Source organism: Epargyreus clarus, unplaced genomic scaffold (genome assembly GCF_041222505.1).
Source record: "Epargyreus clarus isolate Ecla_fem2 unplaced genomic scaffold, WU_Ecla_fem_2.2 ptg000003l, whole genome shotgun sequence".
Taxonomy (NCBI): Eukaryota; Metazoa; Arthropoda; class Insecta; order Lepidoptera; family Hesperiidae; genus Epargyreus; species Epargyreus clarus.
In genome coordinates this window covers 6777990-6797516 of record NW_027332211.1, presented here as the reverse complement: position 1 = coordinate 6797516, position 19527 = coordinate 6777990, and the positions used below count along the sequence as shown (strand labels likewise).

Sequence of the window (19527 nt, the reverse complement as noted above, 5' to 3'; positions counted from 1 at the left end):
ATGGACTAAAAAAGGGGAGATGATTTGACTTGCAAGCGGCGCTGGCGGTGTTGGAGGTGGGGAGCTGGAGGTGCATAAAACTGATTGAAGCTGGCGGTGCGGGTTCATTCTATTGGGAAAAATAACGATAACAATTGAATTGTTATACTCAAATTATTGAAATTATTAAATCAGTTAAAATATCGGAAGTTTTTTGTGCCACCCTTTACAGTACCTATTAAAATTTGACTTTAATAAAAATATATAGAAAGGTACCATAGTTAAAAGTTTCTGAAACTATATGGGACCTTTAAGGCAGCTACGCGACCGCCTCCACGCATTGTCAATCACTTCTATATTGTTCTGTCAATGTGTTAGGCAATGCTCACGGTGGATTAGAACAATTCGGGTCTTGTTCTTTCTCATACTAACCTACATAGTTATTGCTATATAAAGTACCTATATATAATGTATTGGTACGTTTCGTACATTTTACATCGTACATTTTTTTATAATACAGTAGTAGCAGACGAGCATGCAGTCGACTTGATGGTAAGTGGCTACTGCCGCCCATGGACATCTGTAGTCAACCTCAGATAGGATTAGGAATTCCTACCTGTGGTCGGCCACAGATGCGCCGTCACCCCTGAGGACTAAGCTGGAACGCCTCGGAAAAGTCTGTCTCCCTTACCACACCCTTCAAAACGGAACCAGCAGCACCTAACACTGCTGTTATTAGGTGGAAATAGGCGTGGCGGTGGTGCTGCCGGAGTCGAACCACAAAGGGTTTTACCACCTTCATCAGGTGTCATACATTTTAAAATGCCGATATTATGGAAATCATTATTATTATTTTATTAATTAGTTCAACATCAACCCATTACTGCCCCACTGCTGGGCATGGGTCTTCTCTCAGGCTGAAAAGAATTAGGCCATAGTCCACCGCACGGGGTGCTTATTGGTAGATTTATCAAACCTTTAAAGCAATTTTGTTTTTTTTTTAAGATTTCTAAGGTATGCAGGTTTCCTCACGATGTTTTTCCTTCACCGTTTTAAGCAAGTGATAATTACTTTCTAATACGCACATGACTTTAAAAAAACAGAGGTGCGTGCCTGGGATTCGAACCTAGGACCCCTCGATCAAGAAGGCCGAGTTTCTCAACCACTAGGCTATCACTGTTTTAGATGCTACTTAAGTTATGTTAATGAGTATGATTAATACTTCTAATCTTAAGATTTAAAGTAGGTTACCTAGTACCAATTCCATGTTTACGTTAAATTATGGATAGAATAGATCAAGTTTTCTAAAGTCGAAATTCATGAAACAATCTCAATTTTTGACCGGATTTAGTGTAATTTAGGTATAGGTATCTGAATTGGACACAAGTATTGAATAGCAAGTGTGTTTTAAAACTAAAAGACTTGTTAGGCAAATTGCTATTTTGTTTTTTCAGGCACTTGGCCGTGTTAAGTTTAAAGATTAAATTCGATGTAGGCTTTCAATGAGAGAGTTTTATAAACGTAAGTTAATGCGCAATTAATCCTTGATAGACCTTTGATTCTTGTATAATGGAAGTGCTTTTATTGCTTTATTCGATGTACATAGTCAAATTCATAAAATAAGCATTAAGCTCACTTTCTTTTAAGATAAAATTAAGTATTATGGGAGATAAAGTGGCAATGTTACCGCGGTTTCATCAATTTTATTTAATGTTAATATATATGTAATAAACTAAATTATTCTGTTATTATAATAATATTTTTTATGATTCGTTTAACTATTTTTATTAATTATCGTTCTGATTAATTAAAGGATCTACTGTGATCGGTTACATACCATAAAAACTACCTTATAAGTAGGTACCTAATTAACAGAAGGACTAGGATTAGGAAATAAAACAACACAAGCAATTATATTTTTTTATTTATAAAAATGATGAATACAATGTCTGTTAATACTTTTTCGATAATTTTAGTGAGCCGTTTACTTCGGAGATAAATAATTGGCTTAATAATTGATATTATTGCTTTAATTATTAGGTATTCTTATTCCTACTTATTACCTAAATTTTATTCGAGATATCTTAGAAATATATATTACGTGCAGGATCACAGAACAATACCTAAATATTTGTTTATATTTAGGCTAGGAACAATCCATTTTCTATTATCTACGATCACAATATCTACTGGAAAATAAATAAGAGAAATGGGGAGGGCAGCTCAGATGTTAACCGAGATTACATGTCTAGAAAATACCATGAAATTTAAAAAATATGTTGCGAACAGCATACAGGTTCGATTACCGGTCATCAACCCATCGATATGTTAGCCAACTGCAGGTAAGTGACGTAGGAATCATGTCTGAAGATGATTACAAAGAAGTTTGTTATCGGCTAAGCTGGAATGCCGTGGAAAGCCAAAAGCATAGCAGCACAAGAGAGCGGTGTCAAATTATGAAGGGTTCTATTATTATTATATTGTAGGCAAAAATGGCCGCCAATCCTCCCCATTCGACATGCAAGATATTATTATGACGAAACTCTTTAAAGCTGTCATATTTATTACAAATACTTTTACACACACAAAGTATTTATGACAAGCAATACTGAAATGCATAATCCGCTTATTTGGATTACAATTAATGCAACACAATTTATTACATTCAATGCTATTTCTACATTTATATTATTTACTGTAATAGAGATAATCTCTTGTCTCTACCTACTTCAGTGCGACTTCTTATAATAATAACTTGTTGACCAAAATACAAAATTAATTTAATACTTGCTCGTATATTTTCCATTACATCATATAAATTTTCATTAAAATATAAATATTTATCATTATCATTAAAATTGCGTTTTGTTTCTTTGTTGATTAGTGATTTTTAATATATTTACGATCTGAATGTTATTTGAGACTTTTTTTTATAATTTCACATAAAATAGGTAAAATAATTTTATTTATTCGAATTTGTAAAGAAAAAGAGTCGCACGTTATTACGGCATTTTTATATTAAGACTTGTTGAGTAATAACATTTAATTTGTGCTTTAATTTAGATACAATTTTTTAAGCATGCGTACTATATAGCTATGTAACACATAAATCATAGCTAGCCACACTATTTATAAATATTATTAGAAAATAAATGCATTAATCAAAACCAATTCACAATACCGTTAGAACACTGAAATACTGACCCATAAAACACATCTGTAGCATTTTAAATTATTATATACTAAGTTTAAAAATGCATAACGTTAATACGTATTGTATCTTAACCTTAATTAAATGTAAGATGCCCATCATTTTTAGAATTTCTTATTAGGAAACTCCTATTGTTTAAACATAATATCACAATTTCCTAAAATATGTTAGCAGATGTCCCTTTGAATGAGTATTTTATACGACATGCATATTAAATGGAAATTGAACCGCTAAAGCAATGCAACAAACGCAAAAAACTTTGCAAAAAACAGGATAATTGTATAGCAGTCTAAGTCTAAGACCCAAATCGTCGAGTCCTTGATTCAATATTCGGCGTTCTTTATTTGTTTGTGTGTCTATAACTGACATCTGCCAAGAAGATGAGATTTTGTTTTTTAGATGACAGTGAATCAAGCTCTAGGACATTGGGGCGACCTCTTCCCAGGGTATGGTCGACAATAAAATAGCTTCCCATCAGTTGTTATCGATAATCGGTTAAACAGTACTATAAAATGTATTTTTTTAAACATAATTTGACTTCAAAGAGTTTTGAAGAGAAGTTATAATTATTGTTTATCAAACATTATTTATTTTAGTGAATTTTTACCTATAAGTGTTCATAAGATAAATAAATGCTCTTTTAATATAATACATTTTTATCTTAATTAACAGATAAAATATATTTTGTTATATTTATAAACCTGGTATTTTTTTTCAGGAATATTTATAATAATAATAAAGCAAATGCACATAAAATTAATGTTTTAAGCATGTCGCGCAACGAGATAATCATTACTCAGTTTGTTACGGTTCACAGTGGGTAATAACATCTTAGGTGGCAGAAATAATTGATTACTTACATAATTTGCTATTGTTTAACCCACTCGACATGTATAATCCTGACAGTAAATCGATTACCACGAGTGTGTTACCGTTCATTAGCGACAAGAAAAACCAGTAAGAATATCATATAGTGATGGCATAGTGGTTCGAAATTTGGCCTTTTAATTAGTCTAAGGTTCCAACCCCAGGCATACACTGGGTTTTTCGAAATTCAACATCATTATCATCATCCCATTATTGTCCCACTGCTGGGCATATGTCTCCTCTCGGAATGAGAAGGATTTGGCCATAGTCCACCGCGCTGGCCAAGTGCGTATTGGAAGACTTTGAAAAAAAAAATGTTTTTAAGATTTCTCTAGTATGCAGGTTTTCTCACTTTTTTTTTCTTCACCGTTTAAGCTAGTGATAATATTTTTTTAATACGCACATAATTTTTGAAAAATCAGAGGTGCGTGCCTGGGATTTCAACCTCGGACCTCTCGATCAAAAGGCCGAGTTTCTTAACCACTAGGCTATCACTGCTTATTTTGGACATTATTACAAATTAATTATCACTTCCTTTAACGGTGAACGAGATTCTCGTGAAGAAACATACTATTCGAATGTTCCCAAAAAAATGAAATTTCTAAAAGGTATGTAAAGTCTATAAAACTGCACTTGGTGATCGTCGTGGTTCATGACCTAAAACCCTCGAACTTTCAGTGGCGATCAGATAGAACAATAATGTGTAATATACAACAACATATTACATCGTGCTCTAAATCTTTAAATATGCATTTGATGTATCTTAAATTCACGTATAAAATTAATAAAAGAGTGCTAGTGTGAGTAATTTACTTATAGGTACGGGTTGTATTAAACATATGGGTAATATATAAATGTAACACTCGGTATAGCCAGACGTACGACCTACGTAGAACATTCGCATACAAGATACAAGATACAACATACAAGATTTTTTATGATCAAAGTGACGAATTTACTGCCTACTAGCTGACCCGGCAAACGTTATGTTGCCATATAAATAAAAAAATGTTAAGGGTGAACAACCCTTATCACTTAGGAGTATGAAAAATAGATAGTAGCCGACTCTCGGACCTACTGAATATGCATATATAATTTGGTGAAAATCGGTAAAGTTATTTCGGAGGAGTACGGTAACTAACACTGTGACACGAGAATTTTATATAAAAGATTTACGTATGGAGGCATGTGTAATGTGACCTGTTGGATAAATTCAAGTTATTGTTGTTAATGAATAATGTGTTTATTTATATAATGTTCAAAACCACTAAATATAATTATAATAAATCCACAGACGTCCTTTGGCTTATTATATTACAAAATTCCGGCTCGGCCAAGCAACTTATTCAAGATGTCCGAAAACATTATTTGCATGCACATAACTTTATCACCAAACCACGAACTTATTAATACATTTGAGAAACCATTCATATCCCAAATAGCTATCTATTTATACACAGCAGCAAAATTAGTTTGTGCAAACACTGGGGTTTTTAAATGACACTTGAGCGCCAGCAGAAATCTGATCTTTAGTCGCAGCCCATGGATACCTGTCACAAAATCTATATAGAACAGAAGTATCTAAAGTTAATCACACACACGGCACGGCTACATCATGAAAATGAAGTTGGTGTAAGTCATGCAGGTAGGGCTTGCAAGCTAGATGCACTAACATATTGCTGCAATATGTGCGGCGTAAGTTGTCTGTCGTACTCGAATCACGGAGTACCAACTTTAATTTGATCTTATATAATAACGTTTCCTGAACCCTCAGTGCGTGGGTAAGGTAAGTTTGTCGAGTTGCGTGGACGTCGGCCGCCATCGGGTAGCCACCTTCATCCGCAGACACGCCAGGCAGGTCGCCACGCCGTGCGCGAACATCATCACCACCGCGCACAACGCCACGAAACCGAACGCTGCGCCTGGAATTATACGAAGGGACTTTATAAATCAAACCCATAGATTAGTAAAGATTACTCACTCCTAACAAGAAAATGTACCCAGTTTTGAGAATTGAAATAGTTGCGTAACAAAGTTTTGCCACGTATCCGTGCTAAAATGTCCTTAAAATATTTGAAATAATAATTTATTTATTACGTAAATTACGCAGTATTCGTAAATTTCCTCTAAAAATGTTTTTATTTGTCAAGAATTAAAAAAAAGAACTTACTAAAATAAGCCGTTTGTGGCTTCATTTAAGTTTCAAGGCGGCGAAGTATCTTTACTAATCTATGATCAAACCAAATCATTTTTTTAATTCAAAATAGGTTCTTTACAGACCAATTTTTGATTGTCAATACAACTACCGCCACTTCACAAGGTGTTTCGTTAGCGGAGAAGAAGCGGCGAAAAAAACTTCATAACACACATTGTTTTTTTTTTAATAAATGTTTTATACAATGGCAAACTTGACCTAATAGTACATGTGGAGCTGGAGCTACTTCAGACCACACCGTTTTATTAGTCAAATAATCACTTAGTTTATAGTAAGTTTTTGCACGACTCATGATGCGAAGCATCAGAGAGTGCTTTACGATCGAAAATTTTTTTTCGCTTCATTTTGGCGGCTATTTTTATTATTATAGCCTTGATAGTTCACGGAATCAAGATGTTTTGCATACTATTGTCGAGATAATTTAATGGAGATTAATTCCATACTTTTTAAAAATTGATTTACTGCAATAGAATTGGAAAAAAACACCAAAATAGGTCAAAAAAATTTCCTGTCCGTCATGTGTGAAACCTGAAAACACTGTAACTTGTGAAAAAATCCATCATTTGAGTTATTTTTTTTTTTTAAATCTAATCGACGATTGTAGGTCACTGAATGCGAATGATTAATTAATTCAGTGTCGTTTAATTGCAATTAATAAAAAACGAAAACTACAAGACTGTATATCTATAGATATTATGTACATTTATTCCACCAGGGGCGCTTGTGCAGTACCTTCTTCCTACTACTGCTGTTTTTTCGGTAATTAATTTTGAACGACTAAGTTTTTTTTTTTTTATATTTCATAATTAAATGAGCATTATGAGTCGTGCACTTTTGGATTTTCCAAACTTTTTTACATAGCGTTTGTAACGACAAGTTTAAACATTTTTCTGTGAGATTCAAGATGTGGTCGGGTATTTTATTGTAGTAGCGAATACAGTTACCCATGAAAGATATAGCCACCTTATATAATATATGATATGTTTAGGTATCGATAGTTTATTTCTAGATGTCTTTACTATGTACCGTCAATATATCAATAGTTGAAAAAAGTTATCTCAGGAACACAATCAAATTTTCAAGTCGTTTGATGGTAGTAGAACCCTTTGTGGTTCGACTCCGGAAGCTCCGCTAAATTCGGAACACAGCACCTTAACACTGCTTTTATGCCTTCGGAGTCACTAGAAAGTAGTAACTTATATAAACTATTCTAGTTTATTTTCATTAATAAAATATTAATTATCATGATACATGAGGTATGATATAATATGATGAATGTGTATAAAACATGTAAAAATAATGTCATAAAATAACATAAAATGGTTAAAAGTTCTAACATATTAAAATGTGTCTTTAATTTTGCATCAAAATTCCCAGGACATCAATCTAAACAAAGACTTATCTAGATATATTCATTACTAGCTGACCCGGCAAACATTGTATCGCCTCAAAATCTATTTATCAAATATATTTCATATAAAATATAGCCTATGTTACTCGTGGATAATGTAGCTTCTGAATGGTGAAAGAATTTTTAAATCGGTCCAGTAGTTTTTGAGCCTATTCATTACAATCAAACCTCTTAATATAAAAACCTCTTAATATATAAAGTTTTCCTCTTTATAATATTAGTATAGACGAGTGCATTTTAGTTATTAGGTACAGAAATTAATATGTATAGATTTTTTGTAAGTATTTGCATTTAGGTAATGAGATTTTTTGGGAATGACGCAACGTCATGTTTTGTATAGTCCGCGTAAATCTACTAGTCCGCTTTCTATACGATAAGATACATACTAATTTTGTATTTTTGTAAAGTAATATGTAGTTTTATTTTTCTTTTTTGACGAATAAAATACACCAAAGAAGTATACTTCTTTCGTGCGTACAAAATTGCAACACGCTTTTTATAAACATATGTTATGTTGCTTTTTAAGTGACTGCTAATACAGAGGTATCAATCTTGTTGTTACTTGATAAATAAACAAAATAGCTAATCTGATATCGCGATTTCCTTTTCCGATTACACGTGTCACACATTTTATTACCGTGAGGCATATTCTTCGAAGTAAATAATGATACGTCTAACATTAACAGTATCAGGTATCAGAAACACTTAATAAGCATTCCATGAAATCTTAGTAACATAAGTCGTAAATAAACTGTTGAATTTTGTAAGCGGTAATTTTATTTATTTATACCTGCATGAGTAATTGCGGGTTTCGCTCATGTGTCATCATGTGTTTTCTGATTACTGCCCCACTACTGGACGTCGATCTTCTATTAGAGTGAGAGCCACATTGGTCAAATGCGGATTGGAACATTTCTCAGATCTCCCGAGGTTTTTAAGAACTTAAAGTACGTGATAATTAATATCTCGTACGCACATCGTTACGTACTTCCTTGATACTCTGAGAGGAGTCCCGTAGCTCACTGGCACAATAATGGGTTGTCCACGACGCACATAAATTCAAAAAAATCAGAGGTAGATAGAGAGAGATTTTCGAACCTCGGACCTCCGGACTGTACGGCGGAACTTCAAACTTGATTTCGTTTTTAACTGAAAAAGCTTTTCTGATCAAAAATATTTTAATGTAAGTAGGTACTTTAGGAAACTACTAACGCAAAAACATCATAATATGATTATTAAGTTATTTACTTCTAAGTCATATATGACGTTTCATTTTATTTACAAACATCACAACAGCATGTACGTTCTTAATAGTAATAAACATGTTATGAAAACTAATCACATGTGCATCATATGCACATTAACGTATCCATTTCCTGATAAGCGGCTTGACACAACGGATATGGGATAGGAAACATAATTTGTGACCCATTAGAGGCCCTTCCACATGGGGTCAGGGGTCGCACAAATGACCGCGACGTTACGTTAATAGACGTGAGGTCTAGTTGATCCGCCGTATATGGTAGAGATCATTTTTTATGAATAGGTAATAGAATCGTTTCAAATAGAGAATAGGTCAAATTGCCTCAAATGTACTCGTAATTAAGAATGTCTCGTGGTGTAGATTTTAATTGCTTGACTTAGGACTCGAGTTTATTAGTAATACTCAGAAAAGATTTTTTTGATATTTACAGTATAGCAGAAATTGAAGTGTCTTAAACAGAACCTTCGTAAAAAGTACAGTTTCTAAAAGGGCTTCAGGAAAATAATTTAATATATTCACTTAATAATGATAAAATTACCCTAAATAACGGCCAAGTTTACCAGGTTTAGTCAAGCGTTTCCCAGTCCATTTGGTCTCGCTGACGGCGCAGTAGAAAGCGCTGAACACGCCGTAAGCTAGTCCTGTGTTGGCGCTGAACAGCACCAGTGTGCAATGATGCGCCGTAACCACCAGCTTTAATAACCAGCCACAACATAAAACACCTACCAGATTTGTTCCAGTCCAGCGCTGGGTATATGGCCGGAAGCCGAGCCGGTCGGTCCCGCCGACGGCTCACGAGACGGCATTCAATACGCTGTACGTCAGTCCGAAAATCGCGCGGGCTTGAATAACAAGCCACAAAATAAAACACCTACCAGGTTTGTTCCAGTCCAGCGCTGGGTATATGGCCGGCAAGCCGAGCCGGTCGGTCCCGCCGACGGCCCAGTAGAAGGCGCTGAACACGCCGTACGCGAGTCCTGCGCTAGCGCCGAACAGCGCGTGGGCGGCGCGCACCGGATGCGCCGTGACCGCCAGCTCGCACAGCATTACAGCTGAGTTACCGCCGTGTACCAGGAGGTTGAGCGCGTTGATTTCGTGTATTCCTGAAAAAAAAAAACATGTTTATTAAAAGCAGATTTTTGACATCAAGGACCGTTCTTGTGCAATTACACGGATATGCTTCCCTGGGCGGATTTTAATTAAGGGATCTTAGATTTTTTTCAGATAAATGAGGACCTGTGTCACTCTCTCCGTATCTTTGAGTAAGATCTTGTCATAATAATCAAGAAGAAAATAATTTTACGTTTAAGTAAATGAAATTAAATTTATATCTGTACGGTAGATGGGCTATAGAATATTATCGTAATATATGTAACTAAGTACCTAAATACAAAACTATTCAAGATTTCTTATTTTACTTGTGAAGTACTATTTACTACAAAGTACAAATAGAAATAAAAGTACAAACTATGTATAGTTTAGAGTAGGTAACTGTTCTATTACTGGGCATCGGCCTTCTCAGTTCATTCGATTATTAATGATAGAGCCCAATTAATCATCAATGAACGACGTCACGACGATCACTTTCAATTTATTACAATACCATATTACTGTTATTATTTAACGTGTAATGGATACGTACTTCACTCATTAGGACTACAGTTGTATTGGATGGTTGAGGTTGTAGGAAAGATTTTTTATCTCATACAATTAGCAACGGAAATGTAGCGATACCTGCTTATCAATAACCCATTATGAATTATTATTAATCCATTGTTGTATACGGATCACCTCTCACAATGGTTTACGCCATAATAGTATGCCATAGATCACCATACTGACCAAGGACGGATCAGTGGACGTTATTATCTAAGATATTTTTACATATGGAACTTACGAAGTTTACCGTGCCAATAAAATAAGTTCTTATTATCTAATCTAAAATGCATATAACTTCGAACAATCACAGGTGCCTCGGATTTGAACCCAGTAGCCCCAGTGTTGGGGCATATTTTCAAATCATTACACTTTTTATATCAGATGTCAGTGGTATATGTGGGGCTGAAAATGACCAACGAATCATAATCTAGCGATAACAAAATCAAGAGGTCCACAATTATAGCAGAAATAATTCTGTGATAAATAATAAATTCGTTGCTACCGTGCCACCGGGGACTAATTAAACGTTTCTATGCGTTGTGTTATTATGAATTCTGAACACTGTTTCAAACCTGGGGATGCATATATGAACTCTCTAAATACTTATCATGGTTGGGTTGGTTTAAATGATCACCAGACAAGTACACATAAAAGCAAGTACACAAAAAAATAACCAAACTTTTAAACGCTTGGTGATGTCAGCTAAACATTATAAATATTTTATGATATGATGGCGATACCGCATGGCAAGGATTATAATGTCTAGACTTATAAAAAATATCAGAATGCTATTAAGATTTATTATCCCTGTGTCTATCCCTTGGCCGATATCCATAAATTAGATGCATGCGTAGTACCGATATTACTCTTAATTTCCTGTAGCGGCTGTGGTATCTCCGGAGTCGAATTACAAAGGGTTGACGGTTTTAGATGACTTCACTACGTATGTATACTTACTTGGATCGTGTACAAGCGTCCAGTACACCAAGGTGATGACGAAGGCGAGGTCAGTGGCCACGGTGTGGGAGAGCCAGTACGCTCGGCACAGGAGTGGTGTACGCTGCCGTCGGGGCATCGGGATCTGTTCATCTTCACAGGCTGATGAAGAAAAGCATTTTACGCCATTAGTATCGTAGAAGGCGTTTTAAATAGTTATTCCGTTAACTTACAAAACCATGATTCCTATGACGTCCTGTATTGAGTATAAATAGGTAGTATCCATGATAATATACCAAGCGAACTGAACAATAAATATAAATATAAAATTATATGAGAAAAATCCTATATTAATATAAAACATACGAGTAATATGTAAATTTATCCATTTTATAATATGTAATTAAGATTACAAGTCAAAATCAATTCTTTTGATTAGGAATTCGTTAATTACAAGTAAAAATCAATTCTTCTAATTAGGAATTCGTTTTTATATCAATCCAATGGCGAATCAATCAAGACAATGTTACTATTTTATTTCAAAACGAGACTGCTCCATAGCGCCGCTAAAAGTATCCTCGGCTCGTTGTACCAAAACGTCAATTGGTTATTTATTACAAATATATTGGCTAGACAGGCAACGTCAATGGCAAGAATGAGGAACCAATAAGGATAATTGCAGCAGCGGTAGCGTCCCACTCGGCTAGTTTAATTGACGCGAAATTGTATCAATCAGCAGTGCGTGACCCCAGTCCCCTTGTCGATGCTCGAATGTGCTCGCGAGATACCATGGTACCAATGAATTGAAGCCGGTGCGTATTTGGTAATAAAATGTTTAGATAAAAACGTTTATTTGACTTAGATGAGAACTGTATATAACTGGAAAAATGTTTTTTTTTTTAAGTTTAAATCATTACTACTATTATAATTAGTATTTAACTTATGCAAAAATTAATTCATATAGGTACTACCGTACTACCTATTACAGGAATAAATAAATTGAGTAAGAATGATTTTGCATGCACGAGGCGTTCGAACTATATTTAGAGATAGCAACGTATCTGTGACTTTTTTTAGGATTTAAATTATATTTGGAGTTGATTATAGATATCCATGGACGTCAGTGGCCACTTACTATCAAGGACACTGCTTGTTACCTATTTCTATAATATAAAAAATAAAAACATAATAAAAGCACGCGCTGGTGACTCGTTTAGTCTAATGCTAATTACCACGATGAACTTGTAGATATTAAAATAATTACTATCCTATTGACATTATAAACGTAACGCTACAAAATAACTGAATACGATTCCCATTGAATATACATCGTATTGTGCACTATTTGTATAGCGGATTCACATATCCGTAAACGTCATAAGTACCTACCCACCTCTGAGGGGAATTTGATATAATGTATATCTGTGTGGGTTCGCTAGACGTATGGTACTAGGATCACATGAACACACGCATAGGTAAGATACTACAATATTACGATATTTATGGTTTTATAATATAGAAGTAGGAAACGAGCTTGCATCCCACTTGATGTTACTTTGTCACCGCTGATTTCAACCCCAGTTAGGACAAGAATCCTTCTAGAGGCCGGCGACAGATGTTTTACAACTGTCGACTAAATTGGCATGACTCGTGTCTCTTTTTGTACATTCTTGAAACCAGAACATAGTGCTTACACTGCTGTTATGAGGAAGACATATATGAGGAGTTGGTGCCACCGGAATCGAATCATATATCAATCGTAGATTTATTTTGGCAATTTATACAAGGCCAAATTTGTCATGTGCCATAAAATGCCATAATGAACAACTATCACAATGTTTAAGACGACACGCGACTGTATAATTTAAATTGATTGTTACGAGTGAATGCCGCAAAGAAACAGTTTAATATCTTAACAGACGAAATCACGCGAGACTCTTGACATTGCTGAAATTAGAGTTGCCAGCATCTTAAGTTAAGTGAAGAAATGCGCCCATTTGAAAATGTGATAGGCGTTGGTTTCAAGGGTTACATTAACTACTAGGAAATATTTTTGACTACACTATTAAAAATATATTATATATGAATACAGTTTCTAGTAGTTAGCTAAAGCCTATTCAAATTAAATTTATTATAATATTAGGTATATTCATCATCATCATCATCAACAACCCATTACTGTCCCACTGCTGGGCACGGGTCTCCTCTCGTAATGAGAAGGATTAGGCCATAGTCCACCGCGCTGGCCAAGTGCGTATTGGTAGACTTCACATACCTTTGAGAATTTTTTTTTATAAATTTCTCAGGTATGCAAATTAATTAAGAAATTAATTATCACTTAAATTAATTAAGTGATAATTAATTTCTTAAATAAATTAAGTGATAATTAATTTCTTAAATTAATTATCACTTGCTAAACGGCGAAGGAAAACATCGAGAGGAAACCTGCATACCTGAGAGATTTATAAAAAAAAAATCTCAAAGGTATGTGAAGTCTACCAATACGCACTTGGCCAGCGCGGTGGACTATGGCCTAATCCTTCTCATTATGAGAGGAGACCCGTGCCCAGCAGTGGGACAGTAATGGGTTGATGATGAATTAATTTCTAATACGCACATAACTTTGAAAAAATCAGAGGTGCGTGCCTGGGATTTGAACCTCGGACCCCTCGATCGAGAGGCAGAGTTTCTTAAACACTAGGCTATCACTGCTATTAGGTATATTATCGTAGGTAATATTAGGTAAGTACCGAGGATTACAGTGGCTCAAAAAAACAAAGTTTTTTTCGAAATAATATTAATTTATTCTCTTTTAAGAGCTTCTAAAATTATCTTTTAAATATACTTATTTTTAGATTTAGCTTGAGATTATTTCATAATTTTCTACGTTGAAAAATGTTCCAATCGTTAACAATATTTCATTTTTTTTAAATATTTACTTACAGTTTACTGTTTCGAGCGACCTCTTAAAGATAAATATAAGTCGTTAGGCGTTCTTGGAATGCTATGACATGATGCTCTTTACAAGGCCCATAATTGGCGATGCAATTGATGGTGATTTTTGGTGTAGGAAATGTCCAGTGGTGATGGTCATATTTCGTATTAAGCGATATATCTAAGCGTAAGTCTAAGATCGATTTCAAAACTTTCCTATAAGTTATTCACTACTTATTATTAACAGACTTCCTTTTATTCATTTATTTGACAAATCACCTATTTACGTATTGTGGATTTAAATCTGGGGCACTACAGCGACTTCTGCGCTTTCACAATATTATTAAGCGCTGCTGTGTTTTCATTTGAACGGTGTAGTAAGAGAGACGTTCCAACTTTGTCGTCAAGGTTCGCAACGCATTCGTGGCTGGTTTCAAGTAGGGCTGTAATTCTATCCGGGATTGATTACAGATGTCCATGGGAATTGACTTCTTTTGTTCACTTCAGTTGATACTTACGTATATTAAAAGATTTTTGATTTCGGTACCGGAGCACGACTGCAAGTGCGAGGCCCGACTGAATGGCGATCAGCAAGTAGCCCCAGTTAGTGAAGTAGATGAACCATTTCATGTAGTTGAGCTGCACCGGAGGCCCGTCGTAGAGCCGCGGCAGTCGCTGACACGCGAAGCTTGCGATGGCTATTGACATCACACTGACAAATAATATCCACCTACGAATAAAAAGTAATATGAATTAAGTTATATGAACGTTGACCGTACTGAGACGGTAAAACCAACGGTGGAAATACATTTTCCCTGTATACATAAGATATTTATAGTCAGTGGGATATTCTAAGTTTATTTATTATAAAATGACACATATACATTCTAACAAGTAAAATACCAATAACGCGAAATTCAAGGAAATGATAAATTATCTACAGATTTGTGGAACACGGTAATACTGAATAAACGCAAATCGCTATTATTCACTGAAATTACACTGCTTTACGTTATCGCGACTGCCAATAAACCTAGTAACAATCGATAAGCATCTTAACATGTAGGCATGTGGAGTAGGCAGCTATTAAATTACACCGTGTAAAAGACATTCAATGGTAACAATAAACCGGACACGTGGAGAAGTGCTCCACGAATTACTGATTGGAAGACCTTAAATATACCATATATTAAATTCTCGTGTCACAATGTTAGTTACTCCTCCGACGGCTTTACCGATTTTCACCAAAGTTTATATGCATATTCAGTAGGTCTGAGAATCGGCTACTATCTATTTTCGTACCCCTAAGTGATAAGGGTTGTTTACCCTTAACTTTTTTTTATTTATATGGCAACACGTTTGCCGGGTCAGCTAGTTATTTATAATTATGTCAATTGTGACAAACCAAGTTGGGATAGTCCAGTGGTTGAAAATGTCTGTCAATCGTGGAGTCACAGTTAAAATGTTACACGATCATGGTACAAATCCCAGACTCTTCGATTTTAGAAGTCAATGATCATTTGCTTGACTGGTAAAAGAAAATATCACGAGTAAAACTAAAGACCCTATTTTTGTTAGCTAAAAATTCTCAAAGCTGTGTCAAGTCTATCAATCCTCATTTGGCCAGGGCGGTGGACTATCTACGGTATCCACTGCCTGTCGTAAGAGGCGACTAAAAGGGGACTTCCGGGGTTGCGGGCGGCAAGATTAGGAGGTCGAGCCGTCCAGCAAGCAACTCCGGAAAGGACGGCGGTATGTGTGGTCGCATACCGTCGTAAACACCAGACGGTGTGGTGAGTCCTGAAGCTCACCTAGGAGGAGCTCGAGGGGCGACGCGTTCAGAGGACTCCGGTTGCGTTCCATAGGAGATCCCGGAGTCCTCTTGGCAACGGTGAGGACGGCCACCGGGGTGGTTTTAGTGTGGTAAAAATCCCACATAGCCCGGTGTCGCTCCCACGACACTGGGTACCTTTTGGAGGTTTCCCCCTCGTAAACAAAAAGAAAAAAAGGACGGTGGACCATAACCTAAACTACGAGAGGAGTCCTGTGCCCACTAGTCCTTCTACAGTAAAATGTTGACAATCTAACACAGTGTTAGTGTGAACTGGGATAAAACCTTTTGTATGAAGTTTTTGACAATGTCCACCCTATATTCTTATATATTTAATCTTTCTCTTCCAATTACTATCACGGCATAGTACCGTCAGGTTTAACTCACCTCATTCACTTTATATGCAATAAAATAAATTTGACATGGAATGTTAGGAATTATTTATTGTTGAAATTAATGCGGTATTTTTAGATTGGTTAACGTGGAGACAAACATATATTCCGTATACATCTTAATTTATTACCTACCGCATAATTAATACCATTAATATTTAATATAATATTTCATTATTTGCTTAAATTAAAGTATATATTGGTAAGTATATAAGTATGTATATACGGCATTCAAATAAACTTGCATTGTATTACATGGTTTATTTCTAGTTTATTATTTGTAAGCAGCGATATATTTTGGTGCTTTGCTTTTTTTTAAAAAAATATGCTTTAAGATAAAAAGTTGTTTATGTATTCCTGAATGAAATCTTCATGTAACCGTTTAATTTCCACCAAAATTCGTACAATTATTATTTTTATTATGAACTTAAGGCCAAGTTTCTATTAAAAATAATTCTATCAGAGTAGACTAGAAGAACTTTGAAAATTATGCATTGTTTGTATATTATTATGAGTGTCGAGAAGTTATTTTAGAAACATACAATTTTATTTCTGATTTGACCTTACGCTCTATTTCCAAGTTTTTTGTCCACAAACCTGTATATGAGGTATGCTGTAGACGGGCGATGGCTGGCCTGCCACTGGCTGCAAGCAAACTGGTGGGGAGGAGAGTGCTCGAGGTTCAGGGCGCGTCGGCTGGCGTGCCAGATACGCCCTAGCATCGCTGGCTTGCACGTCGTCTTCATAGCTGCAAGCAAACAGAATCTTATTAATATCTATTTGTAGTTCAACCGCGGGACATCTACATACACTGATATTTATTTTATAATAGTAAGGCTTCCGTACCACCAAAATAGATGGCGTTGGGGCGATGATGAATGTTACGTAAACAACGTATAATAAAATTAAAATAACTATATGAAAATATGTTTTATGGTTCTTATTTGTATTTATTCTAATACCAGTAAACGGAATGTAAAAATTTCAACCGTTTCCCTAGTACGGTTTAACAGTTAGATCGAAAAATGCCGAAAAATACCGGTTTGTTGTATGGAGACCCTCTTTAATATTCAACTTTATTTTATTTTTAGTATTTGTTATTATAGAGGCCACCGTTATGCATCCTCTGTAAAAATTTAATGTGTCAATCTATTATGGTTCCGGAGATATAGCCCTATGACGGACAGATAGCGAAGTCTTAGTAATAGGGTTCCGTTTTTACCCTTTGGGTACGGAACCCTAAAAAGCAATCGAGTACATAGCATATTTGTTGGTAAATCCCCACTGCCGCTTGTGGAGATATGAAAACAAACCCAAATAAGATTGGACTCTTGAGGAGACCTGCGGTCGGTTCCATGTGCATTGTCAATCCTCAGGACTGAGTTGGAATGTCTCGTATCTGCCTCTCATTTGAAAATGTCTAATTACTGGGTATCTTGCCGTACTTTAAACTTATAAAAGCTACAGAAACAAAATAGTTAATGCAAACGCACCATTTTTATGGGCTCGTACACAAAACTGCGATGCGACGCGATGCGAATTCGCATCGCAGAAAATTGCGACACGAATTGCTGCGATGCGATATCGTGCGGCATAGCGTCTACCAGGGTGACCATTCTTTCGACAACCGTCAACCGTACGGAATGTATTGTGAAAATTAGGTCGTGACATGGATCGTAAAAAGAAGTGTGCACTTTTGAGAGAGCGTGAGAGCACCTTAAGAGATACAGGAAAGAGTAACAAACAAAATTTTGGGTTCATCCATTTATCATATATCCTTTATTTTATATTTAGTTTCCCAAAGAACAGGGCGCTCCTCAATCAGTAATATAAAAAAGTCAACGACGTACTATGTTATTTTTTTACATTAAAGTATACGTCTTCCCACCCAACAAATACAGGTCTGTACGTCTTCCCCACACACTGACTCTCAGAACGAACTAAAATAGCGTCAACAAGTGTGACGAAACATCGCAGGAATGTGCAATGCGAATTAATTCGCAAGTTCTTGCGATGAGTCGCAGGTTTTTACGATGCGACGTCGCATCGCAGTTTTGTGTACGAGCCCTATATGCGTCCTTTTAAATTGCTTTGAACACTTTTTGTATCAGGCAAAACAGATTCAGGCAGAGGTCTATTTAGACGTTTTGGAGAAGAAAGAACACAGCAACGTGTTTAAGTAACCATAAGGTTTAGAAAATCAGTACGAATCGACACGTGAATATAATCGGCTGATACGTAGCCGTCAGTTGCACGAGATCAATAAGCACATTGAGCGTGGCAATTAAGAGTACGTTACATTGCGACCGATGTCGCGATAACAACAGAATGGCCGCTAAACAAACATGCTTATTCATTGAAACACGTCGCATATCGAGTTGCCCCTCAATATGGATGTGATTGCGGTATAATCGGAAGCATCTCTTTACGATAAATGTAATGAATGGACGTCATTACGGATAATAGGTAAAATTTCGTTGAATGTTAAATATCTTTGATATAATTAAATCGCTTAATATCTGAAACTAATTCTCGCATTTTAGTTCTCAAAGGTCTCATTGGAAATATTAATGCGCAGCTGAGAATTATTTGACCCATTATTTCTAGTCACGTTGTAATAAGTACATTTGTAAGTATGTTTGCAATACTTATTTGACTCCGCGCATGATTTCCGCGTTACATAATTGTAATTGTTTTGTAAATTCAAACGACATAATCAGTTTTAATAATATCAGGATTATGTAGTTGTAAACTGAGTTTTAGGGTAGTTTTTATATCACGCGTTTTGCACCCGTGTGCACCCGGTCCGCCCGCGTGAAACTACTGTG

The 19527-nt window shown here is 35.6% G+C and overlaps 1 protein-coding gene across 3 annotated transcripts in view; it reads right to left on the bottom strand.

Annotated features, from left to right (window-relative positions):
* Positions 1 to 3935: 3935 nt before the first annotated feature.
* LOC140751772 (protein rolling stone) overlaps positions 3936 to 19527 on the bottom strand; it is a 52441-nt gene continuing 36849 nt past the window's right edge. For all 3 annotated transcript variants that reach the window (XM_073085831.1, XM_073085816.1, XM_073085822.1), the window contains exons 2-6: positions 17297 to 17447; positions 14995 to 15206; positions 11564 to 11704; positions 9823 to 10050; positions 3936 to 5979 (exon numbers count right to left, since the gene is read on the bottom strand). In XM_073085831.1, coding sequence (XP_072941932.1) covers positions 5828 to 5979; positions 9823 to 10050; positions 11564 to 11704; positions 14995 to 15206; positions 17297 to 17445 — 882 coding nt within the window. In that variant the 5' untranslated portion in view covers positions 17446 to 17447 and the 3' untranslated portion in view covers positions 3936 to 5827. The remainder of the gene's footprint in view (positions 5980 to 9822; positions 10051 to 11563; positions 11705 to 14994; positions 15207 to 17296; positions 17448 to 19527) is intronic.